The 25,802-nt window shown below is 45.0% G+C and overlaps 2 protein-coding genes across 2 annotated transcripts; both read left to right on the top strand.

Moving 5' to 3' along the window:
* The first annotated feature begins 27 nt into the window (after positions 1-27).
* rsad2 (radical S-adenosyl methionine domain containing 2) lies at positions 28-2,737 on the top strand. The gene is made up of 6 exons (XM_076978119.1): positions 28-334; positions 587-748; positions 1,071-1,300; positions 1,404-1,553; positions 1,696-1,728; positions 2,024-2,737. The coding sequence occupies exons 1-6, from the start codon at positions 28-30 to the stop codon at positions 2,186-2,188; spliced, it is 1,047 nt and encodes a 348-aa protein (XP_076834234.1). The 3' UTR covers positions 2,189-2,737.
* Positions 2,738-3,515: 778 nt separating this feature from the next.
* On the top strand, positions 3,516-25,598 carry rnf144aa (ring finger protein 144aa). Its single transcript, XM_076978120.1, has 8 exons — positions 3,516-3,654; positions 14,374-14,525; positions 15,735-15,839; positions 16,689-16,749; positions 19,496-19,706; positions 20,393-20,540; positions 20,889-20,978; positions 22,686-25,598. The coding sequence occupies exons 2-8, from the start codon at positions 14,391-14,393 to the stop codon at positions 22,815-22,817; spliced, it is 882 nt and encodes a 293-aa protein (XP_076834235.1). The 5' UTR covers positions 3,516-3,654; positions 14,374-14,390; the 3' UTR covers positions 22,818-25,598.
* Positions 25,599-25,802: the final 204 nt, after the last annotated feature.

Below are 25,802 nucleotides of genomic sequence, written 5' to 3'. Positions count from 1 at the left end.
AAAGCACACACACCAAAACAGGTCAGCATGCAGCTTCCCCAGCTCACCTGTGCCAGGATGTTCCTGCAACTCTGGATACGTAATGTACACTTTATTATCTCGTGTGTACTGAAGTGGATCTCTGCGTTGATGGGAGTGAATGAGATCCAGCACAAGAAAGAAATAACCCCGCAGGAGCTGGCCAGAGTAGAAGCGACGACTCCAAGAAGTGTAAATTACCACTTTACTCGCCAGTGCAACTATAAGTGCGGGTTTTGCTTCCACACCGCAAAGACGTCGTTCGTTCTTCCTATTGAGGAGGCGAAGAGAGGGTTACAGCTTCTGAAAAACACAGGTGCGCAAAAAATATATAATAAACAATCAATCGAGCAGACAAAAACGCTGTGGTGCATCTCAGGCATTCCACAAGCCCTATTGATTAGATGTTATGTTATGTTACTAAATAGATTAGATGTTATGCTATGTTATTAAAATAGGTTTTATAAGTTATTATTACTACAAAAAGACTTTTTAAAAGTTATTGTGTGTTAGGTAAAAGTTGTTTTTGATAGCGTATTGTATATTATATTCTTTTTCTATTTTCTAGGTATGGAAAAAATCAACTTCTCTGGCGGAGAGCCTTTCTTGCATGAAAGGGGAGTTTATCTGGGAGAACTGGTGCGGTACTGCAAGCAGGAGCTGGATCTACCGAGCGTGAGCATCGTCAGCAACGGAAGCATGATCAAAGAGAACTGGTTCCGAAAATACGGTGAGTGTGTGTGAGGCTCTGAACACTAGATGGTATCAAGAGCTCGTTTTAGCATCTCTACTGTTTACGTTTCGTTTTGTGTGAATTTCATTTCATTGAAATGAGTTTCATTTCATTTCATTTATTTGACCTTTATATATACATGTTGTCCCATTGAGACTTGGCGTCTCATTTACAAGAGAGACCTGTAGCAGGTATATAGCACAGGGGAAGACTGGCTTTACTTCTGGGTCATATGAAATGGTGTGAATGTGTCTACAAATCATGCATGACATTCTTTACGATTTCAATTAACAAAATTGGTAAACTGTTCATTTTATAGGGGAGTATTTGGATATTCTAGCAATATCTTGTGACAGCTTTGATGAGGACACCAATAAAGTCATCGGTCGAGGTCAGGGCAAAAAAAGCCACTTGGACAACCTGCATAAAGTGTGCAACTGGTGCCGAGAGTACAAGGTGGCCTTCAAAATCAACTCAGTTATCAACACATTTAATGTTCACGAAGACATGACTGAACACATCACTTCCCTTAACCCTGTGCGCTGGAAGGTAGGACCCTATACATTCCCCACTCAAGCAGTAAACACATGGCTGCACATGTTCTGCGCTTGTTTGTTTTCTGACAGCCTCCTGTGTTGGTGCGATGCTTTAGGTGTTCCAGTGTCTTCTGATTAAGGGCGAGAATACGGGGGAGAACAGCCTTCGAGAGGCAGAGAAATTTGTCATCACTGATCAGGAGTTCCAGGATTTCCTAGACCGCCACCACAGCGTCGAATGCCTGGTCCCCGAATCTAATCAGAAGGTAATGCTAACTCCATGTATAATCAGATTTCTTCTGCCGCGTGTGAAGGCCCATGTGCATCTGTAATGCACAAATGTATGCAGCAAAGACCTTTTTGTATTTATACTAGCAATAAATTGTAAATATTTGGGTTTTTTTCTAGATGAGAGACTCCTACTTGATTCTGGATGAATATGTAAGTCTGCATTCATTAGGTTTTCTTGTGATTTTTCCTAAAAACTGCAGAAAGTCATTGTGTGTCATCTGAGTTCTCTAATATAATGGATGCATTAAAATAGTGTTTTAGTGCAAATTTACATTCATAATGAAGCTGAACTTATGTGGCTCAGCAGGGCTATTGATGACTCATTTCAGAAATGACCAAAATTATTCTCATTTGTCTTATTTGTCTAAGGATGTTTGTCTGGGTATAAATGAATATGATTGGTTTAAGATGATTAACATCACATCCATGATTTCTGTTTTTTCAGATGAGATTTTTGGATTGTCGTGCAGGGAGAAAAGATCCATCTAGATCCATTCTGGATGTTGGGGTAGAGGCCGCCATTCAGTTCAGTGGGTTTGATGAGAGGATGTTTCTCAAAAGAGGAGGGAAATATGTGTGGAGCAAAGCAGATATGAACCTAGACTGGTGATTATTTTGTTACCGCATTATGTACACATCTCATAATGTATTTTCTGTTCATAGTTCCCATTTGTGTTGCACCTATTTTGGTTTGTTTTTATTGTTGTTGCTTATGCTGTTAACCGTTGTGTATAGTATATTAATAACTACAGCAGCATTGATCAAATATTGAGATATATGTAATCCCTATACAACTTCAAGAGCTCCCTGTTTAGATCTTAGATGCTTTATTATTTGATTATTTTATTTAAAATTTTTAATTCATTATTAAAATGAAAAATTTTATGTTTGTTCTTCTAATATTGTTTTTATTGCATTATTTTATTATGTTTGTTTCTTTTATTTATTCTGTAAAGCACTTTGAGTTGCATGACTGCATGAAAGGTGCTATACAAATAAAGATTATTATTATTATTATTATTATTATTATTATTATTATTATTATTATTCATTTTCTGTACTACCTACTATGACTTGGTTTTATTGCATGTTCATTTCCACCTAAATGATGCACTTCTATGTACCTTTTTGTAAATTAAAAGCATTGATGATGATGCAAGTGATGTAAAGTTACTAAAATACATAACTGCTGTTTGTGTTTGCAAATTAAAGTTGTAATAAGAAAGGTAATATTTACGTTTTTTGATTTATTAAAAATGTTGGTTCGTCGCTCGCTCGGTTAATCGGTAGGCTGGATGTAAACACACAGCACATCCGGCAGGTGGCGCTGTTGTGCAGTTCTCGGACGCACACACGCACTCTTTAAAGCCCCCAACTAGGAAACGCTCAGACAAATGGCGTCTTCACAACAAATCGGACTAATCAGCTGATTCTTCAAAACTACATGGAGTCCTAAAGGTAAATAAACCATTTCACGGCATAACAATCGCAAAAAATAAACGCGGAAGGCCTTAACATCAACTCGGCGTTACGTTGTTATACGTTACGAAGCTTTAACAGTCACGTTTTCGGAAAGAAATATCCGCTCTGCACCTCTCCAACAGAAAACCCAGCTAGTATCGAGCTGGGTTCACTTACCTTAGCGATGAAGCTAGTGAGTCTTTCATATGATCTGGGCTAAAACTACATGCAGTCTCAGCGTCGAGGATACGACGTGTAGTGTGAGCAGTTTTGCTGCCTAATAACACGCATTGCTTTCTTGCACTGGGTCGATCAGTCAGCTGGTGTTGTTTACTCGGTTGTTCTTTACCCACAGGTCGCTAATCGGATGATAATCCCCGTGAGATCTGGACCTGTCAAGGCAGACGATGCCTTCACCCATCCTGTGATGCATATCTAGATACATGTTGTGAAAATGCACCTCCATTGCACTTGCATGGCAGACTAGCTGGATACTGCGCTCTGGCTGGCAGTCTGATATTAATCTGGGTCCAGTTCCTTTGGCAATAATCTGTGGGGATTAAAGAGTCCACGCACGGCGGGTTTGTAGCTCAAACTCGGGCCTCTTCTCGGAAGGTGAGTGTATTAAACATACTCTACTGCTTTATTTTACACATGCATGTATCTCCACGATAGAGGAGTGAGATCTGTCACTGTGCTGCTGTTGTGCTGCTGAGTCTCGGCTGCATCCCGTATCTCATTGAAGGAACCTCCTGGCTGTAGAAGATGTAGGACTTGTGTGTTTTGATTTGATGTGCTTTGGGAGACACTGGTTTGGTTGCTCGACGTTCAGCACATTCTTCAACGTGTATTTTGCTGATGTGAGTAGTCCACAAAGTCTCCTTGTGCTCTTTGGTAAACTACTTCTGTATCCGTTCGTCATGATACAGATGAATGCGAGTTTATTTGTATAGCACTTTTTTATTTGCAGTGACACTTAAATCAACTATCTTCCTAAGACACATACGATCCAAACAGAAGCCCAAAAAGCACAGGCTGTGTCCTGTCAGGTATATTTTAGGCTCAAAACAGTCTATCAGTTAACACTAAAAAAAAATAATTTGCGGTTACATTGCTCATTCTAGTCACCTTCATTGCTGTGGGGAACAAAAAAAACCCCTCCAAATCTTGATCTGTGGCTGTTTCATATGCAGCAGGCCTACACGCAGAGAGTTGCTAGGAAGCTTGAACTTCACTGTGTCACAGCGCTCAGCTACAGTGTGTGTAGCTGTGACCCCCACACTTCCTGCATTCTAACAAGGCCGTGCTGCTCAGGGCACAGAGGCACCGTGCGCGTCTTCAGTGGGGAAGGCTTCAGTGAGTAGAAGGCCTCCTGGTAATTTTGCAGCGCTTCCTCAACACAGGAGCTAGCGTGGATTTGACCTTCAGCGTTCAGTAGAAGAATGGCTCTGGAGAAGGTCTGGAACGCAGGCTTCTCTGCTCGCTGTGAGAATAGGTGATTAGGGAGGTCGTTGTTTCAACAATAGGTTGATGTTGAATGTTCAAATAGCCAAGCTTTAACCTGGAGGGGAAAGAGGGAATCTTTTTTTTCTGTCTTTCTTTGTTTTTTACTTTATAACTACTGCTGTGATGCTTGGCATGATGTGAAAGTTGGCTACATGTGCTGATGACTGGACAAAACTCCTGGTGAATCTGTCATGAAGTGTTTGGGAAAAGACCTGTGGGAGGACTATCATTCCTTTTCAAATTTGTGCTTGTCTTAGCTTGTCGTTTTAACAAGCTAGTAAGTCGGTTGTGCTATGTAGAATGTATTTAAAGGATTTTAATAACACATGCTCGCTGTGGCATATAAATCCAAATCAAGTGCTTTTCCAGTGTTTGAAAGGTAAACAAAAGTTACAACGCTATAGTAGCAGTACTTTAACAGACCTGTGATTCCAGTTCTACCGTGTATCGTTTCTTTTTCAACATCTTTTAATTTTGCATCCCAGAGTGATATGTAGGCTACCTGTGAAGCAAAATAATACATGTAAAAACTTTTTTTTCTTCATCTTTGTGTGCTTGCTTTCTTCTTCCCAGACACTCCTTGTGGTTTGTGTTGAGTCATATCACCTTGCAATGGCAGGTTTTCTCATGAGCCTTCAGACAGAGATAACAAAGACAGGTTCATACATTGGAGCTCTTTCTATATGTGGGGAACCTTTGATGCTTTGCTATGTACTCTGATAAAACTCCAACTGAATTTTATTTGTATAGTCCTTTTTTTCTAATAAATGCATGTTGTCACAAAGCAGAGCCAGACAAATTCAGCAGTGTGAATGCAGCAAGTCTCGGAGACAGAAACCTTGAGGGACATCAGAGAAACATGTCCTTCTCTGTGTTACACTGGATAAGAGGGCTTGATGGCAAACTATATGTCTTAAGAACTATAAGACAGAGTTTTATTTAACATTTTAACAACAGGAACATTTGCTGTCATCGTTATATAGTCTCTTGGGTCTGTCAAGAACCAAAATGAAAAAGTATGGTTTAAAAATGTCCAAACTGGCCTTACAGAACTGAAACATGATGATGTGCTGGTTTATATAACACAAGATCCTCCATTAACAGTCATAGTTGTCAATAAATGACCTCTGACTTCCAAATAACATAGTATGAATTGTCTAGTCCTAGATCCAAGTTGACAAATTGCTCGCAAATTGTGTATTTACGAATGAATGTTCAGGGACTACATGTGTACTACTAGGCAGGAGCAAAAACGACTACATTTAAGTGTACAGACAGCACAAACATGTTGTACTTTGGTAGAAGGCAGTGAAATGAGCAGTAATGAGCTAAAGCCATTACTCATAGCGGCCCCACGGTCGCGCTTTTCTTATGAAGCTTCTTAGGAAGGTGCGGTCTTTTCAGCTGGCTGCGTGTCAGGACGCGGCTCCTCTGCTCCTGGTCTTTTCCATCCTTGGTGCTGCTCCTCAGATCCAGACCCTTTTGACCTGCCCGGCTCAGCGTGGCGCGACAGCCAGCCGGGCTTCTGTTAGTCAGCGTCTGCGGCCGGGGAGAAAACGGCGTGACCCTGGTGAGAATCGAGAGAAGAGGCCGAAAGGTGCTGGCTCATCGCTTTAGGGAAGCTTTTTTTTTTTTCCACGTTGAAAAGCGGAGCTCTCTGCGGTTAGATATCAGGCCGTGCACTGTGAGGGCGCTATCTCCAGCTCGGCGTGGGGTGAGCATCGAGAGAGCAGAAAATTCAATTTTTAGCTTGTTAGAATGGAGGACAACGGTGCATAATGGATTCAAAAGCCTCTCATCTTTTATTTAGGAGACGGTTTAATGTGTTTGTTTTCTTGCTCTAATAACGATTTTTAGATTATTCCAGCTGGTTTTTATGAGTTCCCAGTTGGTGTTTTTCAGTGCGTGTCCCTGTTTGACCTCGTCATCCTTTTGTATGATCCTGTAGTTGTTCTCAATAATTCATGGTGAATTGCCTTTCCGATATATAACGCTTTTCATCATTTTTTTTTTCTCTTTATAAATATGTTGCTCTATAGGACTAGCTGGCAGTGATCATGATTTTTTCCACATGCTTGTGATTCTAAAATGTATCCCACCTCAGTCACCAGCAGTCCTCTATGATGCCTTTGTATGTCAATACAAAAAAGTTATTGTTAAAAAAAAAAAAAAAAAACGGAGACCCACTAATAAGGAAGTATTTGCTGTCTAAGCTTCTCTGAAATTACCCAGCATGCTGTCACTTAAGCATGTATGCTCTCAGTCGGCCTGCCTGTGTCTGCTACTGTGGAGAAGTTAGAATGATGACCACTCTCAGGTTAAATTGTCTGACTGGGATTGTCGTTTAAAACACAAACTAGGGATACAAAAAAACAAAAAATAAAAAACAACAACATGTAAAGCCATTGGTTTTGTCTGCAAAAAATAACTAACAGAATGAAATGATGTGGTGATTAGGATAACTTTGTGTGTAGTACAACATCGTTTGTTCCAGGAACCTGCATTTGTAGCACTTGCTGTGTGTGTGTGTGTGTGTGTGTGTGTGTGTGTGTGTGTGTGTGTGTGTGTGTGTGTGTGTGTGTGTGTGTGTGTGTGTGTGTGTGTGAATTCAAGTCCGGCTGAGGCAAGCGAGTCTTGAGGCACCGGGTGAATCACGTGGTGGACACGCTGACTGTGACTGCTGTTTGAGAGCTGGTCTGCTCAAACACACGCCGCTCAGCAGAGCAGGGAGCTTTGGGGGGCCGTCGGAGGCACGCTGGCAAATTTTCTCAGCACTGGATCAAAGCTTGTTTGGCAGTTGCCTTTTGTGACTCCGAACTGTGTTTTAAATCCACAGGGTGCAGGGTGCAGCACCCCACTGACCTGTGTTGGGTTAAGGCTGAGGGGATTATCCTAGGATTACAGTTTGGGAAAGATTTGGATTTATTAACACCTGACCAGTTGGACAAATATGGTAACGGCTATAGCGCAAAGTTTTGGCCCTTAACATCACTAGTCCAGCATCTATACAGTTTGCTCAGAACCAGAGTGTAGTGTTCATCATAATGGCAACAAATGCTTGGCTTTAAGGAAACTTTAAACTTGTATTTTTATCAGACTTACAATAAAATAAACGTATCAGTGCAGTTGTACTACTCCAGAGTGTCTTCCACGGTCTAATCTTAACCCCAGGCAACTTGTTTTCATTATGGGTGTTGTGTTTCAACATGATTTCATGTTGGAGGATTTTTTTGTTCTGGTTTGAGGAGTGAAGATTTGGGAGAACTGCAGGGCAGTCTCACGTCATCCCTTTAATTGCTTTGGCATTAAAGTATGCCACAAGGATTCTGGATCGGGGGCTGTCTCTTTAGATGCTGCTGTTTGAGTTTGAAATGCCTAATTTCTTATTTAAATCTCTGGCTTCGGTTGATGTGAGGTTCAAGGTAAATGATCAGGCCTTTGGATTTGATAGTTTTCAGGTCCTGTTGAAGAGATGTAGCCAGACTCAGATGTTTTTGCAGTTGTTACGTAAGCACTAATGTTGAGATTTCTTCTCGGCCTCCACCTAAATCATTTGCTGCTGTTGCCTACTGGTACTGGTGCAGTGTACACTGAATATGATAAATTATAGACCAGTTATTCTGGTCAGTTGGAGAGTATTGGGGGGGGGGGTCAGTTGGTGAGTGGGGGGTGTCAGTTGGTGCACATGTAACGTTTTTGACTGGTGCCAGAGTTTTCCCTGCAAAAGGAAAGCACTGTACAGTGGTTGACTAATGGGATTTTCAATATGGCCACTGTGGGTATTTACAGAGCAGGAGGCCCTAGAAATATATAATTCAACAATTTAATGACTGATGAGAAATAAAATTGATGAACGTGATGGCTTGGTCATTTTGGTCCTCATCGGTCGTCTAATTGTTTGATTAATTGGTCGACCAACCAATTAATGGGACAGCCGTTACAATGGTAAAGCAGCTAACTGAACAATGAGCAGACTAACAGGTATGGAGGTTCATTCTGCAGCAGGGTGCTGGGAACCTGCTTCTGTCATACCATCTGTCAGGATGATGTCATGGCCGCAGTGCTTGAAAATCGCCATGTTTAAATTGCCAATTCACTAAAGCTGGTTCCGATTCTTTAATGGCATATACCTGCACTACTGTGTTCTGTCCCGTTTTTGTGCATGACGGCCAATTATTGTAATAGGTTTACTGGCTTGTCAGCAAACTTGTTTACCGGAGCTTCTCCTAAACTCCGCACAACTTTTCCGGATGGGGGGGGGGGGGGGGGGGGGGGGGGTCTCGTTTGGCATCCCGTGCCTGCACCATTGGGGCATCTTCATTTAACAAATGACTCATTTGCATGGAAGCCTGTTTCCTGGTTGTCCTCGTGCAGCAGGTCTGACGGCAAAAACAAACACTCACAAAAAAACCCCTCTGTGGATGTCCACCACACACACCCACCGTTCCTCTCTTACAAATATGGGCTGAACTCCCATTACACCTGTCCTGAGATTTTATAGTTTGCCTCTTGTTGCTATGGCAATGAGGTGGTTTAACGAGGGCTTTCGGCGGGAGGCCGGGAGTGACCTTTTTAAAGAGAGTGACGGATGTAGTTGTGCTGAACACTGAGACGAGAGAACATTGCCTGGAGCTCGGGGTGAAGCTCCAGGCAGCCAGGGAGACTGTAGGGCACTGTGGACCGTTGTGAGGCACGCCTGGGGGGGGTGAGTGACGCAGGCAGAGGGGGTCTTAACGCCCACTCGCCCATGCCAACTTGTGGAATTGAGCAGTCACATTTCAGTTTTCTGTAAGACTGACATGACATGACATGTCCTGTATGAAACAGACAATACAGCCGAAACAAGTGTCTTTTCCACTGCACCTAGGGCTTAGGAAGCCAGTGCCCAAACCTGTTCTTTTAAAGTCCTACAAAGATGAAACCGAAATGGTGTGGTTGGTTTTTGTTATTGTTGTTGTTTAACTTGGCTATTATCAGTGAGGCTGATTTATTAATTTTTTTTCCCTAAATCAACTATTGGTAGATAAAAGCCACCAAGTCTCATGGGGTTGTTTTGCTGGAAGAAAATAGTTCCCATTCAAGCCTCTTTCAAACTTTTTCCTCCCCTCAGTTTTTCTCCTGCAGTCTGTGTGTAACAATTAAAAAATCACCTCAGCTCCCATCTCACTCTCAGCCAGCAAGCTTGCTAAATGACTGCACCTGCCAGTGTGTTTCGGTTTTACGTTTTTGTTTTGGTGGTGGTGGTCGTCCCCCCCCCCCCCCCCCCCCCCCCCCTTTGAGAGACGCGTGTCATTGACCCTTCTCTGTCAGTTAGTACCCTACATCACCGAGTAGCTTGAGCATTGAGCTGCTCTAAGCCGTGCTGTGTGCCTCGTTAACTCCAGTCACACAGTTCTTCAGTTCCATTCTCTGATGATGCAGTTAAGGCGAGTCTGCCATGCAAAAATTGTCTGTTGGAAGGTAATCTTCAGCGGAGGGGCCCGTGGCCCTGGTTTTGAACCCCTGCTGTTCTACCGAGTTTATTTCTGCCCCTTCAGGAACATCCTTCACGACCGTGTTCAGTCGCTCCGGGGAATGTGGGTGAGAATCATCTCGTCACGTCGCAGTGGAGAGGGAAGCATTCACGGTTCCTCATTCAGGGAGTTTAAAATCTGCATCTTTTCATTACCGAAGAGCAGCAATCGATGTTCGCTTCCTGAAAGCCTTTCTTCAACGAGTTTGGCTTTTAAGAGGATCAGCAGGTTAAAGTTTAGCAGGGCAGGGTGACTCGGAGGCAGACAGACCATCACATGTTCTGGAGACGCACTGAAGCTTAAAACCCCTTTAATGAGACTTCAGGAGAGGAGTCTATATATAGGCGGGAAACCAGGGTGGTAAGTAGGCCTGTCTCCTGCTGTAGCAGGTCCGTTTATAGGCCGGTAAGGCTACAGCGAGTTCTTTTTTTTTGTTTCTTTTTTCTCCCTCCTGTGTTCTAGATAGCGGGCCCTCATGATGAGAGCAGGCTGATTTATGTAGAGTCATGCAGCCCCTCTGACTGCTTTAGCATTAGCGTTAGCGTTAGCACGCATCAGAGCTGCTGCTGGGCTCGAGAGCGGCGACACCGGTTGCTCTGGTAACGGCACGGCACGTGTTGTAGCCGGTGCTCTGATGTTGTTGTTGGTGGCTCACAAAGTAGATGTTATGTAGCTGGTAGAGCCGCGCGCGTCTTAACGAGAACAGACCCGCAGGACGAAGACGGTGCCGCCATCATACGTTTACCCTGTTGAGTGGTTCATAAGTTGGTCTGCAATTGCAGTTGGTGGGTGAAATTTGATGAACAGTCTTGGTAATGGTAATACTCTAAACAGTATCTAAAAAAAACACAATCGTGTCTCTAAAGTACATGCACATTGAAATCATATGCATGTAAATCCATATTCATTCGAACATTTATTATTCATTGGAGGTGTCTGAATACATTTTCTTTATGATGAAGACCCGCGTCTGCTTTTAAATAAAGATGTGCGGTGGTCATTCAGTGCAGTATGTGAACACTGTACTGTGATGAGGTTCCCGTTTCACTTTCTCAGTGGGGATGTTTTGAAACTTAAAATCCATGTTCTTGGTGCTAAGCTGTTAGGATAATTATTTTGAGTGTTTGAATTACCTTAGTTATTGTTTTCCCCCGGAAACATCTCCCAAAGCACTTTGTGTCTCAGCGGGGTAGATTTGGGAGCAGATGGTAGTCTTGGTGTAAGATGGAACAGTAATTGCTTTTGTGGGAGGTGTTGTGCTTCTTTGTGGGGCTGCACCAGCCCAATTCATCTAGACGCTCGTATGATTGCTAGATAAATTATTGTCTCTTCCTTAGTGATTTTCTGTAGCGCCAGGCCTTAAATGTAGACAGAGTTGTTTTGGAGTCTTTGATGCTGTCGAGTCTAATAGATCTTCTCACTCTGGCACGGCTGCAGCTTGGCCGTGAGGTTCTCGTAACGGCTCTGAAATACGGCTCTGGTCCGCCATGCCGCAACATTCTGTTTAGGACGCGGACTGAGCAAGAACTGTGTGAAGGCGGTAAAATTTTAATAGGCCTGATAGTGTGTCCTCGTTTCTGTACAGACTGTGTGCCACTCCTGCGTACTTTCAGTGAAGAGTAGTAGCGTCTCTGAGCGTACGTGTGGAGAGCAGAGCTGCTCAATATGGCCTCTATAGATGATTATCAGTATCTGCCTTTGTAGCACTGATATCCCAGAACTGACTGAATTGTGACTGAGCCCCTCTGTTTAATCTTGGCACCCACACGATTAACTAATATTTGTAAAGTTTGCCGAAAGTAACAAAAAAATAATACAGATCATTTACATAATACATTTTACCATGTTATGTAGGATTCGTCAGCGAGCTTTTAATATCTCGAGGCACATCACAGCTGCGGTTTGTAGCATTCTCATATCTTGTCCCCAATGTGGTACGGCAAGATAAAGCGGGTCTGAGTGATGACTGGACACCAGGAGTCCTGAGTCCTGAGTGCTGAATCAGCCCTACACGCTCCGCCTTTGCTGAAATCTCTGGCCAGCACTGTTCAGCTGAGCTGAAGGGGGCGGGGCCTGAGAATGCCATGGATCATGGGATTACCAAGCATTTTTGCACATTAAAAACCCATTCTAGTCCATACTACACAAACGCAGTATCCCAGTCCTGAATTATCTTTGCATACAGTCAAATTAATATGACGTCATCGACAGACCGATATGGAGGCCTGTCGTGATCGTAAAATATTTGATAACAAATAATTGACCTTTGTACTTTTCATTGTTATGCCAAGTAATAGTGTAATAAATAACATTTACCATTATGAAAGAAAAGTTAACATACATTTTATGTGTTAATAAAACATTAACATTTAAATAAGCCTTCTGAGTGCCATTTATGCTTAAGGAAACATCTTTCTTGTTTACGGTGTTGGCAGAAAAAGGCAGACTCCCCAGATAATTTACTACACATTGGAACAGTGGGACAGTTTGACACATGGCCAGATGTTTCAGCTCCTGCTCTACTATATATAGATTTATTTGAAATCGTTTCAAATAAAACAAAACTAAAACTATTGTGTAGGCCCTGTTCCTAGCATAAGGGGAAATGTGGTTAGATGTTTTACAGTTAATGTAGAACACCAAATCATTTTGTTTTAAGAAGTTAAGTTGGAACAGGGAAGCATAGAGACATAGATGTGGTTTAATTAGTAGAACAGACTAGAAATGTCCAAATGTGGGCAGTGCCACTGTGTTTCTATAATCATTTCATGCTCACTTCAGGTCCATTAAGAGTGTCAAATCGGCAGTGGAAATAGTTTTGTCAAGTAATGGTCTAGTAATTGCAAATTTTGATTATTTGGAGTTTGCATCACAACTCTGAATAGGTTTTTAACACTGAAATGAACCAGGAAAGGGCCCTCTGTAGGTGTGCATTAGCATACGTCTTCCATGTTGAACTCCCAGCTACGCTTGCAAGGGAAACTCTGGGTTATAAATAGAGTCCCACTGGTCCACACATCAGAGTTGCCATCGCTCCGTCAACGTTCTATTTGAGACTGGAAGATCTGTGGTCTCATGTGAGCTGACGCAAAAGAACCCATCAGAATCCAGTAAGGTCAGAAGAGCTGAGCTCTTTCTTTAACCCCCTCCTAACATTGGAACCTTGCTTTTGAATAGCCGGTTTATTGACTAGGTTGATGAAAATAGGCCCATTTCACATTTTGTTTGTTGAACTGGAAACCTTATTCTGGCATCTTTTGGTGATTCACTGGTTTTATTTAGCATCCACTGTGGATGATGCACTCTTAACTGGAACATATCTTCCCTGTATCCGCAGTGCGGTGCAAACAGAATGTTCGTAGGGTTTGCCAAAAGGTCTTTAATGCCTGAAAGGCAACTTCCACTTTTCGCTGGATACCACTGTGTTGGCAAGCGTTCATAAATGGACTTACCGACACCCATCCTTGTCTTTCTTTACCTCTCCCCCACTGGCGGGCTCCTGCTCCCTGGTGCTACCACTCAGCACTCTGGTAGAAGCTATTCATCAGTTCCCCGAGACTTTCACCTGGAGGTGCTTTAAGGCCAGAACCCTCAGGAGGCTCATCCGGCCTTCCCTCTCTGTCCCGGACAGCTGGCTCCACCGCTCTGATGCCTCGGAGTTGTGTTGGAGCTGGGCCGTAAGCGGGGTCATTCTCTCCTTCTCCCAAACCACCAACCGCAACCGCAGGCCCGCCTCTCTTCCCATATGGCAGTCAGGGGAGCTGTCTGCAGCACCGAGGTCCACTTGCGCGAGAGCGTTTCCTGTAAACCCACCAGGAAGGGGTGCAGACAACTGCCAATGACTAAATAATCCTCCACCCTTGATCTGAGGAAGGGGTCTGAGGGAAGGCAGCAAGGACGGTGTGGTTACCTTTTATTTAGAGCTGAGAAGGAGCAGGGCTGGGTAGCAGAACAGAACTTCCTCTCCGCGTCCCTCTACGGGCCAGCCCGACTGAGCGGAGGAGGCCGAGGTCTCGCACTCGGTCCATTTATGCTGCGTTTCTCGAAAGCAATTTAAGACGCACTCCACAGACCCATCCTGCTGCCTGCATAACACACCTGCAACCTGCAGAGTGTCTTTCGCTCTCTTCCCACTGTGTCCATTAGCTCTTTCCCCATACAAGATGCTTCCAGTTTCCAGCTTAGCACGTTTCCACGTCATAAACATTACAAAAACACTTGTCGGGGTAAAAGTCTTCTCGGCATTGGTTGTGAGCCGTGTTTTATGAGGTGAGTGGAGGCGTGCCTTCTGACTGCCTTCCTTGTTTTGTCACAGCTCTGCGGTAGTCAGCCATGACCACGGCCCGGTATCGGCCCACCTGGGACTTGGCCCTGGACCCGCTGGTTTCCTGCAAGCTGTGTCTGGGAGAGTTCCCCCTGGAGCAGATGACCACCATCACACAATGCCAATGTGTGTTCTGCACCCTGGTGAGTGTGAGCCATACAGGCTGAGCAGAGGAGAGGACGGCACTCACAGCACTAGTCTCCCACCACAGGGGGGTGTGTGTAAGCGCGCGTGTGTGTGTGTGTGTGTTTTGGGGTCCAGTGCTGGGTTCACTTCTGTTTTGCACCCTCTCTTAACCCTCCTGCGTTTATAGAGCCAGAAGAGTGGGTCTCCAAATACCCCAGTGGCGTCCACTGCTGCAGAAACCGCATTTAGCAGGCCAAATGGTCTGTTTGTTATGCCAACATGGCCGAGTGTGATTCACTACCCCAGAATAAATATTGGAAGCAGCTCCTGTTCTTTCCTGCCTCCCCTTCTGTCATGCTGTGGTGGTAGGGGCTGATCTGAGACCAGGTCCGCAGTTCCAGTCAGAGCAGACAACACAGTTTCCATGAGCGCGGACCTGATCCCAGGCCAGAGGGGGGGGAGGCTCTGCCCAGTTTTGCACTTCTCAAACACTGCAGAGCCTTGTGTGTGAGTGCAGGCTCGCCAGACACAGGAAAACTTTTGTTTCCAGAAGCATCGTCGTCTTCATGGAAGGGCCTGTCCTCTCCCCTTCTCTCCCTCCCTCTATCTCTCCTCTCCCTCTCTCCCTCTCTCCCCACCCGAGATTCCAGGCATTTCTCTGACCAAGCCCTTTTGTTTAGCACCATGGCTTGGCTAATGATGGCAGAATGGAGAGAGAGAGGAGCAAAAGGGATGATGTGTCCTCTCCTCCACAGAGATAATGAGGCATTATTTATAGACCAATATATTTTCATTATTGTATTGCTAATGTTGAATAGCCCATTTGTGCCTTTCATTGCTGTGCTCTCTCTCTCTCTCAGGTCCACAAATGGTTCTTTTGGAGTTTAATTAGCTCGTGAGATGCGACAGCTGTAGCACTGGACTAACTGAGCAGTTATTGTAGATGTCGTGATAAGAGAGCACTCGAGTACAACACGGCCCGATTTAGGGGGAAAACCAACACGATATAATATATTATAATTAGATTGTATTGCATTAGTAGAATTTCTTTTGTGGCTTTGTCTACAACGTGCTTTGAGGATCTGTTATGAATTGTTGGAACTGAACATGTGTTTAGAACTGCACAACACAAATGAGTGCATGATGTAGAGTTCAGTTAACAGACGTTCGTTCGGATGAAACCCCATCATGAGTTTATATGTGGTCTAATTTGTCTTTATTTGCAGTGCCTGAAGCAGTATGTGGAACTTCTCATTAAAGAGGGTCTTGAAACTGCTATTAGCTGCCCAGACTCTGCCTGTCCAAAAAGAGGACATTTACTAGAAAATGAGGTAAGGCGGGCTATTTATTTATTTTGAGTCATGAAATATACAAGCTTCATTTCTTTAATCTTTTTTTTCATGTAGTTACTTTTCAAATGTTTGCTTTGTATCAACAATATCACCAGCAATAATTTTTCATGCAGACGTTTTTTGACACTTCTAGCCAAGATTGTAATTTCAGGGCTTAGAAGTGGTGCATATGAGATTCCCAGCCTTAGATGTGGACATGGTCAGAAAAAGCTACTCCAAACTGCTCCTCTCAAACATCCTCATCTCAACTACCTCTTACGGCAATTCTGCGTTTCTAGTGGAGATGCTAGTTTGCTCACAGTCGGCTTCACTCCTCCGCTTGTCCAGAATTGGGCCGTGCATGCTGACCTGGGGTCAGCTCCTATCTTGCATAAGCATATGAACTAGAATCTGAAATGCAAAAGTGACCGTCCAGAGTTTATAAAACATGACCCCAGACGCTGCAGATATATTTACATGCTGTGGGGAAGGTCCTGTGTGGAGCCCTGTGCGGTCTACGGCGGTTCGGACCGCATGGTGGCAGGTTCCCTCACAGACGAGGACCGCGTGTGTTCAGACCCCACGTTCAAACCTGCTAGCGTGCTATGAGGCGAGACAGCAAGCACATGTGACCCTGCTGCTTTGATAAAGTGGTTTTCAAGGCCTGCCATCTGATGCCCCTGTGGGCAGGTGGGACCCACGTACGGTGCCTGCGCTTCATTCTCCCCATCGCTAGCCAGCAGTCGCTTGTTAGCAACCTCGCCGTGCCTCTGCCCGTCTGTCTCCCTGAAGGAGACGTGACCTCCGTCTCTCTGAGCCTGACATGGCGTCTGTCTCTCTGACACACAGATCGAGTGCATGGTGGCGTCTGAGATCATGCAGAGATACAGGAAGCTTCAGTTTGAGAAAGGTAAGTGTGATGAAGCTCTCTGTCCACTGGGCTTGCTGGTTGACTAAAATGCAGTGCTTAAAAACATACAGGAAAGTACAGCAAGGCCAGTTAAATTGTATAGCACAGCGGCAATTCAAAGTGCATCACACTGGATACAGATGAGTAAAAAAGCCTTTTATATCCATCACCTCAGAAACATGTTTACCAAAAATACAATAACAGAGTGCCAACTCATTCTTGTAGAGGACAAAAGTGTGTCGTACACAAGAATACAAACACAATACACACAATCAGACTGAAGAATTAAAGTGCTAGAATGACGTCTCCTGACCAACTAAGTTTCCAGAGGAAGTCCAGGTTGATTGAGGTTTGTGCTCTGGGACGTGTAGGACGCTACAGTATTGATACAATAACATGAATGACGGTAGTGACCTCCACACTGAGATGAGGGAACCTGGAGGTGTTGTTCATGTGAAGGCTACATTAAGGTGTTGGGGAACCTGGAGGTGTTGTTCATGTGAAGGCTACATTAAGGTGTTGGGGAACCTGGAGGTGTTGTTCATGTGAAGGCTACATTAAGGTGTTGGGGAACCTGGAGGTGTTGTTCATGTGAAGGCTACATTAAGGTGCTGGGGAACCTGGAGGTGTTGTTCATGTGAAGGCTACATTAAGGTGTTGGGGAACCTGGAGGTGTTGTTCATGTGAAGGCTACATTAAGGTGCTGGGGAACCTGGAGGTGTTGTTCATGTGAAGGCTACATTAAGGTGCTGGGGAACCTGGAGGTGTTGTTCATGTGAAGGCTACATGTAACTTTATGTCCAAGTGTGATTTATTGGAAGATCGAATGTAGTGATGCATGTAATGTAGTTTTAAGAAATTTAAATGCAGGAGACACTTGTGGTGTGTGTGTGTGTGTGTGTGTGTGTGTGTGTGTGTGTGTGTGTGTGTGTGTGTGTGTGTGTGTGTGTGTGTGTGTGTGTGTGAGAGCCATTTCCCAACTGTCTCTTGCTGGCTGAGTCACTGTCGCAAGCAGGCGAGAGCAGCTAGACACGGGTACTCGCGCGTCCTGCGGACGTCACGTTGGCCGAGTGCCGTCTCCCTCCACCCCGGCGTCCCGTAACTCCCGCACCATCACACCTGCCATCTGCCACCTCCTTCGGCATCGGTGTCCGCGGCGGAACACGCGGGGGCCTCTCTCTCTCTCTCTCTCTCTCTCTCTCTCTCTCTCTCACTGAATCACCACGCCTCTGTCCATCAATACCACTGTTTTATTTAGCAAGAGACAATGGGGCTTCTCGGATAATTCGGATTTTTATATATATATATATATATATATATATATATATATATATCCGAATTATCCGAGAAGCCCCATTGTGTGTGTGTGTGTGTGTGTATATATATATATATATATATATATCTCCCAAACCCCAGACCAGACATACTGTATGTGTGTGTCTGGTTTCATTGCAAAATATGTTTGTTGCATTATAAAAATTGAGCTTCTGGGAATGGTGGATGAACTGCAAGTGTTCGTGCCTCATTCAGGTGGATGTTCAGTGCAGGTTAAGAGTTCTTGTGAGCCTCAGCTGTGGGTGTCTGGCCTGCGGAGGCTTCTGCAGGTGTGTTATGCACATCAGCAGCTGCAAGCTAATTGCTTATTTTTCCCATTTTGTGACAGTAAACACGAGAATGTTTGTTTATGTGCGAGTGCTTGTGCACATGATCACAAGTGTTTCCATCTCTCGTGTGTGTGTATAGAATGTGTGCGGTGCGAGGGCGAGTGTGGTGTGAGGGTGTGGTGTGCGGTGCGAGGGCGAGTGTGGTGTGAGGGCGTGGTGTGAGTGTGCGGTGTGAGGGCGAGTGTGTGGTGTGTGTGTGTGGACAGTGGGGTGTGAGTCTCTCACCGCGCTGCGTCTACCTCGAACGTCCCTGCACCCACATGCGAGAGCCACTGTTTGACAGTTCTCATAAATGAGTCAGCCCAGAGAGAGAGAGAGGGGAGAGAACACACACACACACACACACGCACACACACAAAGCCTGATTAAAAGGCACTCATCTAGTTTGCCAACGTTTCCAAGCACTGTTAGAGCCAGGGCTTCATGTAGAATTGTGTGTGTGTGTGTGTGTGTGTGTGTGTGTGTGTGTGTGTGTGTGTGTGTGTGTGTGTGTGTGTGTAGGGGGGTTGGGGACCGGGATGAACAGTGTTGATGCAAAGTAAACACGCAAACAAACAGGGAGTGCAGAGTAAATACACACCTTCTCACCCCTGACAGGAGAGAAAGTGTGTGTGTGTGTGGATTGTGGCAGTCAGCTTTTGGCATATATGAATGCAGAGTTCATACTTGAAGTGAAACTACACACTTAAATCTGTGTGAGACTGAGAATAATGTTGTATGGGGGGGGTGGGGGGGGGACTATTACTGCTGTGCATTCTGGGAGCTCAGCTCTGAAGGGAGTCAGATGCTTCCTGAGCGTCAGTGGTTCTAAAGGCTGACACGGTGTCCTCTTACCACAGTCCTCTGTGTGCCCGTGTGTTACGCAGCTAATGAATACATCAGAGCCCAAACGGGCTCTCTGACGGTGACTTGTTTATTCATGTACGACACGTCAGGATAGTTCAGTAATGCGTGTAACCATGGTGATCTGTGAATCCTTATATCCATTTAGCAGCTGGGCAGAATCTGTGTACACACACACACACACACACACAGAGACCACACATACACACACAAGCTCCTCCCTGTGTGTGCTCTGGCAGAGGTGCTTCTGGACCCGTGCCGGACGTGGTGCCCGTCCTCGTCGTGCCAGGCCGTGTGTCAGCTGACGGAGCCCGACGCCTCGCGGCCGCAGCCGGTTCACTGTGGCACCTGCGCGCTGGAGTTCTGCTCCGCCTGCAAGGCCGTCTGGCACCCGGGCCAGGACTGCCAGGAGAACCCCCCCAGCACCGCCTTCCTGCCCGGGGAGACCAGGTACCGCACCGCCCCTCCTCCCCGCTCACGCCCCCCCCCCGACGTCCTGCCACACACTCCCACCGTGTCAGCAGGCCTCGCTTCACACCACCCAAACAAGCTCCTGCCACACGCTGGCGTGCCAGTGAAGGGTGGTGTCGGAGTGCACTGTCTACTCCACCTTCTGCACTCACTGCAACATGAGGTGTTGGGGATTTGAATACAGACACGTCTCCATCTGTCTTTGCCCCAGGCTCCTGCCTGAAACTTGCCAAGCCAGGTGCATTGTGGGTGGGCTGCATTACCGCAAATATGTATGTGTGTGTGTGTGTGTGTGTGTGTGTGTGTGTGTGTGTGTGTGTGTGTGTGTGTGTGTGTGTGTGTAAAAAAAAAAAGAAATAAATATATATATATATATATATATAATATAAAATCGCACACACATAATAAACTGAATAGAAATATAGAAGTGTGTGTTTGTGTGTATCAAACTTTTTTTTTTGTAAATAGTTCCACAATAGAGGTGTGTATCTACAAACTGGTCTAACAGTCCCCTGACTGTGATGTCGGGTTCATAAAACACATCCATCTGAATATTCTACATTAAAGTAGTGATGGGTGGAACTACATTATTTTATTGCTACTGTACTGACGTTGGTGTTAATCTGCCTGTCTGCCTCTGTGTTTGTCCGTCCGGATCGGTGCAGTTCTTTCTTTAAGAGTGATGAAGACGACGCCCCTATCAAACGCTGTCCCAAATGTAAAGTGTACATTGAGAGAGACGAGGGCTGTGCTCAGATGATGTGTAAGAACTGCAAACACGCCTTCTGCTGGTACTGCCTGGAGTCTCTGGATGTGAGTGTCTATGTGTCTTTCCCTTAATCGCTAACAAATGGAAATCAAACATTTAATAACAAACACGAAAAAGATCTATTAACATTTTTCAAAAGACCCTAGAATGATTCCAGTATACATTTTAACATTAGCTAAAGTACAACACTACACCCGTAGTGATGTGTTGTTGGGTTTTCAGTGGGGGTTCTCTTGTACCTTGAGTCCTGAGTTTCCTGTTTTTCCTCCGCTGGGCTGTTTGAGCCTGTTGGCTGGTGGCCATGTGCCTGTCGCAGGGCCTTCAGCTCCGTGGTCCCACGCACGTGCCACGCTGACTCCGCTCTCTCCTTAACACTCGTCTGTGTTTGACAGGACGACTTCCTGTTGATCCACTATGACAAAGGGCCCTGCAGGAACAAACTGGGACACTCCAGAGCCTCTGTGATCTGGCACAGAACGCAGGTGGGTACCTCCCTCTTCCCCTCCAACCCCCCAACGTTGACTCCGCCCCCTTCCCTGTTCTCCTCCGCCCTTTTCCTGTGGAGACGTAGTCTGACCCGGGTCTGCATACGTTTTGTGTTTTGTTCATTGGTTAGGCAGTGGTAGTTCAACAGTAAAGGCACTGCCGGTTCAAGTTCAACCATCACCAAGTACCACTGTTGGGCCTGTGAACAAGGCTCTTTACCTTCAGTTGCTCAGAGTTGCTTTGGTTGAGAGTGTCCGCTAAATGCCATAAATGTAATGCAAATGTAATGATTGTGAGCCGTAGGGTTGTAGGAGCCAGTCACACTCATCTGAGTCTCTTCATGCAGGAACCGATGGTCCCACTGTTCATACTGGTTTATGTGGACTGACACTTGCAGATTGCAGAAATGACAGTCGTCGTTTTAAAATGGCTCCTTTTCTGTTTCTGTCCTGGAGTTTTGGTTAAGGACTTCCTGTTTATAAGTGAAGTGGGCCCTTATTGTCCATAGCATGGTGCTCTCATGTACATTACATTGGAACATTTCATAGCCGAATAGGTTTTGATTTTAATTATACACAGGCTAATAGATTATTGTACAGAATATCCGAACATGTGCCTCTCTTCTGTTTTAAAAAAAAGTTTAAACTTGGTGCCAGTGGTTAATTGTTACTGGAGGAGGTTTGTAAAAAGCTAGCCACAAGTTTCATTTAAGAAAACTGCCACGTAGGATTCTGTATTTTGTCTCTTACCTTCTCACTTGTAGAAGGTTTTCCACCAGCCCTGTATGTGAAGCTGTCAGCTGAGAGGAAGGTGAGGTCAGGTTGAACACCGCAACAACATGGAGGGACGTCCAGGCTAAAGCAGCACTGCTACTTACACACAGGAGCTTAAACTTCATCCAGGCTAAAACACGCTGGCGCTCTCTGGCCCCGGGCCGGGCTGCGCTCCGTTTGCACAGAGACATCTGCCACTCGGCAGGGAGGGCGAGGAAGGCTGAGTCAGTCGTCCTCGCCGGAGCACGTCGCCAGCGCCGACCCCCACCGCCGCGCTCTCGGCAAGGTAGCGGTCACGCCTCCTGCCGCAAAGGCATGTGGGTAGGCCTGGGCGTGCCTCGGAGGGCGGGGGGGGTGGGGTTTGGAGATGTCCCTCACTTCTGTCATGCTACCCCCAAATACCCCAAATATACGCTTCGACTCAAGAAGGAGTTTGAACCATTGAGGATTTTGTTAAAAAAAGTAGGCCAATTGTGCTGTCCTGGTTTACTAAACCAAAATATACTGTGGTCATTTGATAATGACTCGTGTACAGAGCACAACGGCCCAGGGTGACCGAAACAAGTGGGCACATTTACAGTTCTTTGCAGTAATGGCATATTGCAACTGTTCCTGGAACTGTTCTTGCACAATTTATGAAGGTTTAACATTTGATGCCCCCATGTGCTCAAATATGAAATGACACTCGTATCAGTCTTTGGCTAACCAAGCAATTCTGAGCCCTCTTGCGAGTATTAATTTTTTTGCACATTTTAATCGATCGCAGCCTCTGGTGACTAACGCTGTTTCCTGGACGAGTTGGAGTGAGAGTTCAAATGAGTATGACCAGTAAGGTACACAAGACACACTGAGACTCGGGCCCGGAGCACAGAATCCAAGTTGTGGAGAACACCAGAACTAAGGGTATTGCTTTACCCTTCTTCTCCCCAGGTGGTGGGCATCTTCGCCGGGTTCGGCCTGCTCCTGCTGGTAGCCTCTCCGTTCCTGCTCCTGGCCACGCCCTTCGTGCTGTGCTGCAAGTGCAAGTGCAGCAAAGGTGACGACGACCCCCTGCCGACCTAATGGCCCGGCAGGGGGGCGGGGAGACTCCGCCTTGGGGGGGCGGGGCCACTTCCCCGGCCATCTCCTTTCCTCGGTTCTTTTCTTTCTCCCTCTCCACACCTTCCACCACCCTCCGGCTTGGAGCTCTTCATCAACCCAACAGGGCCACGTCGCGACCCATCCCACGCACCGGCTCTGCTCCCCAGGCACGTGTGGACGACCCGGGTCCCGGCCCGGCCGGGGCGAGGCCTCGCAGCCGTGACCGGCCTCGTGCGGATGATTGGACAGGTGTGATGCTGAAGCCTGCCCTCAGTAACGTGGGTGCGAGCCACTGGTGAACTGATTGGATCCTTGTCTTTCTCTGTGAGGGCTGGGTTGGTTTCTTGCTGCTTCTGGAGGGCTCTTCAACAGAAGTCACATTCACACTGCAGTTCACACAGCTCAGTGTGCGCAGTAGCACTGGGGTCGCCCGCCACTCTCCCTAGTCCTCTCTCTTGCACACACAAGGGGCTCTTTTGTCACTTTAAGATCTGCTGTGTAAGCAGGAACCTGTACAGCACGATTTCTACTTATTTAAAGCTAGACTTTACGTTGGAGATGGGCTTTTACAGCAAGTTAGATCTTGTTTTAAGGTTTAGGGGTGTTTTTTCTTCATTTTTTCGTCCAGGGACACGATAATGTCCTTGAACACTCAGAGTAATCTTGTGCTATTGGCAGAATTACGTAGGCTGTTGAGGTTATCTGTTCCGTACTAGAACCAACATGGACTTTATCAAATTGCACTTAATTATTAAGATTGTCATTCTTTAGATCCGAATGGCTAGCAGTGACATCACATTTGACACACCTTTTATATATGGGTTTACTATCTCATTGAATCACTGAGCGTTTGTTTCGATTCTATGGAAGCTATATTGTAGTCATTTAAGAGCCTAAACACAAGCACTTAAAAATCAAGCACCTAAATAATGATTTTAAAACAATGTTGTCCTTCCCTTCCAGTCCCCATTCAAAGAAATCTCTGCACAATGCGGTCCAAGAAACCTCACTAATGTCCCAATAGTCATCTGTCTAAATGTTTGTTAAAAACTCTCGGTAAATGCAGTGTATCTTGAGTTGATGTTTATATACAACATAACAATGTACCTTACACAAATTCTATATGTTCTGTCTCAGATAATTGGAAAATTGCATGTCTTGTTTCACTCATGTCCACTTTCATAACTTGAAACAGATTTTGATCAAAAAAAGATAATGCAGTCGCTGTATTTCTGGCAGGGATTTTCAACTCTGGCTGATTTCAAGACTGTTCAGTTTGTGCTCATTAAAGCCTAGCACTATATCTATGCAAGTTTGTACAACTTGAAGATTGCAGAAAATGTGGTTTGTGCAGTCTTGTGCATTTAGAAATGCTGTAGGCAAGAGCAGCGCCCTCTAAGGGCAGAAAAACATACTGCAATCATAACTGCTGTCTAATGATGTCCAGTCATCCTCAACTGTAACTTTCTGTCCAGCAATCATGCCAACCAGACAGTATTCCATCAAGGGATGTATCCAAAAAAATCCATCAAGGGATGTATATTAAAAGGTTATTGTTTGATCTCATTTTGGAAACGAAATCTACAACACTTGCGTGGGTGCATTTGTTATTGGACTCCCATTTTAGCATCTGATAAAAAAATAATGAAAATCAGTACCACCGTGTTTGTCACATCAAGAGCCGCAGAGATTGTGTTGATTTAGCTGGACAATATGTAGCTGACTGGGAGTCCATTAGAATCCTTCCTGTGGTCCCTATACTATGCATGTTATGCATATGTTATGTAGTATGGAGGACCAGTATGTGTGTGTGTGTGTGTGTGTGTGGGAGTCCATCTCTCCTTTTGTGTTCTTCACTATCCTTCAATTTCCATCTTTACTGTCCCTGTGTTGAAACCTTGTGGTTGTAACTCCACTCCTGAGTAGCTGCCTGCATCGAGCCTTACATTCTCAGCACCTTACTTTTGTTTTCTACGTAGCTCTCTCCCTTTTCATTTATTCTCAGGTCCTCCTAGATTAAGCGGTCACTGATACTTCATTGTATGTAGATAAAATTTTAAAGTTCAAGGATGACAATCGTGCCAAGCAGGTTATCAAGACTCTGGTGAGAGGTCGCTTTTGACGAGGTGAAGAAACACCGTATTTGTGTTTGTAGTACTTTAGCCTCTTGAACTGCATATTTTTGAATGGTTCTTTCATGTACAGAACATGTACATGGAGCTTGGGTTTTATTATGCATTCATGTATTTTCCCAATACTTATACACTTCAGGGACTAGATTGTTTTGCAAGACCACATTTAGCACCCTCTTTAAAAGGCCAATAGTCTCCCATTCATTGGAAAGGGGTTTTGTCTAGACAAGAGTAAATGGGGGGGAAAAACAAACATACCACAAGATTAAATAGCCAGAAGTCATCCCTCCCACTGCCAACTTATGTCTCTGGTATTAAAAACGAAAAAAGGGTTTGGGGTGGTTAAGTAATTTTTATTTGTTTAGCTATCTGATACCTGTCTGATCAATTGATAACTATGATCGATAAATTGTATAGTTTTACAATTATGGTTAGGCTTTTTGTTTGTTTGTTTATGCATGTCTAATAGTGATTTATTTTTGGTGTTGTTTTTTCCCTAATACTGCAGTGGTTTGTTTGTAAGGTTATGTGTTCTCCCCAGCTTGGCTATTCCAAATATTTCTGACCTGTATATCTGCTTTAAAAATGATGGAATGTATGTCCATTGCCATGTAATTGGGGGGGGGGGGGGGGGGGGGGGGCTTTGGCAGTGTTGTTTCTTTGCTCCTGAAACAGGGTTTGCCTTTCTTTCTTTAGATGGCCTTTAATGTGTAAGTTGATTTTGATACTTCAAAAGAAAAAAATATACTGTATTTTCTGTGTATTGGGAAAATGTACAGATATAAACTCAAACTTGCATGTGTGTATAAAAAAGTCCTGCATAAATACAACATTT

Source organism: Brachyhypopomus gauderio, chromosome 17 (genome assembly GCF_052324685.1).
Source record: "Brachyhypopomus gauderio isolate BG-103 chromosome 17, BGAUD_0.2, whole genome shotgun sequence".
Taxonomy (NCBI): Eukaryota; Metazoa; Chordata; class Actinopteri; order Gymnotiformes; family Hypopomidae; genus Brachyhypopomus; species Brachyhypopomus gauderio.
This window is presented reverse-complemented; position numbering and strand designations above follow the sequence as displayed.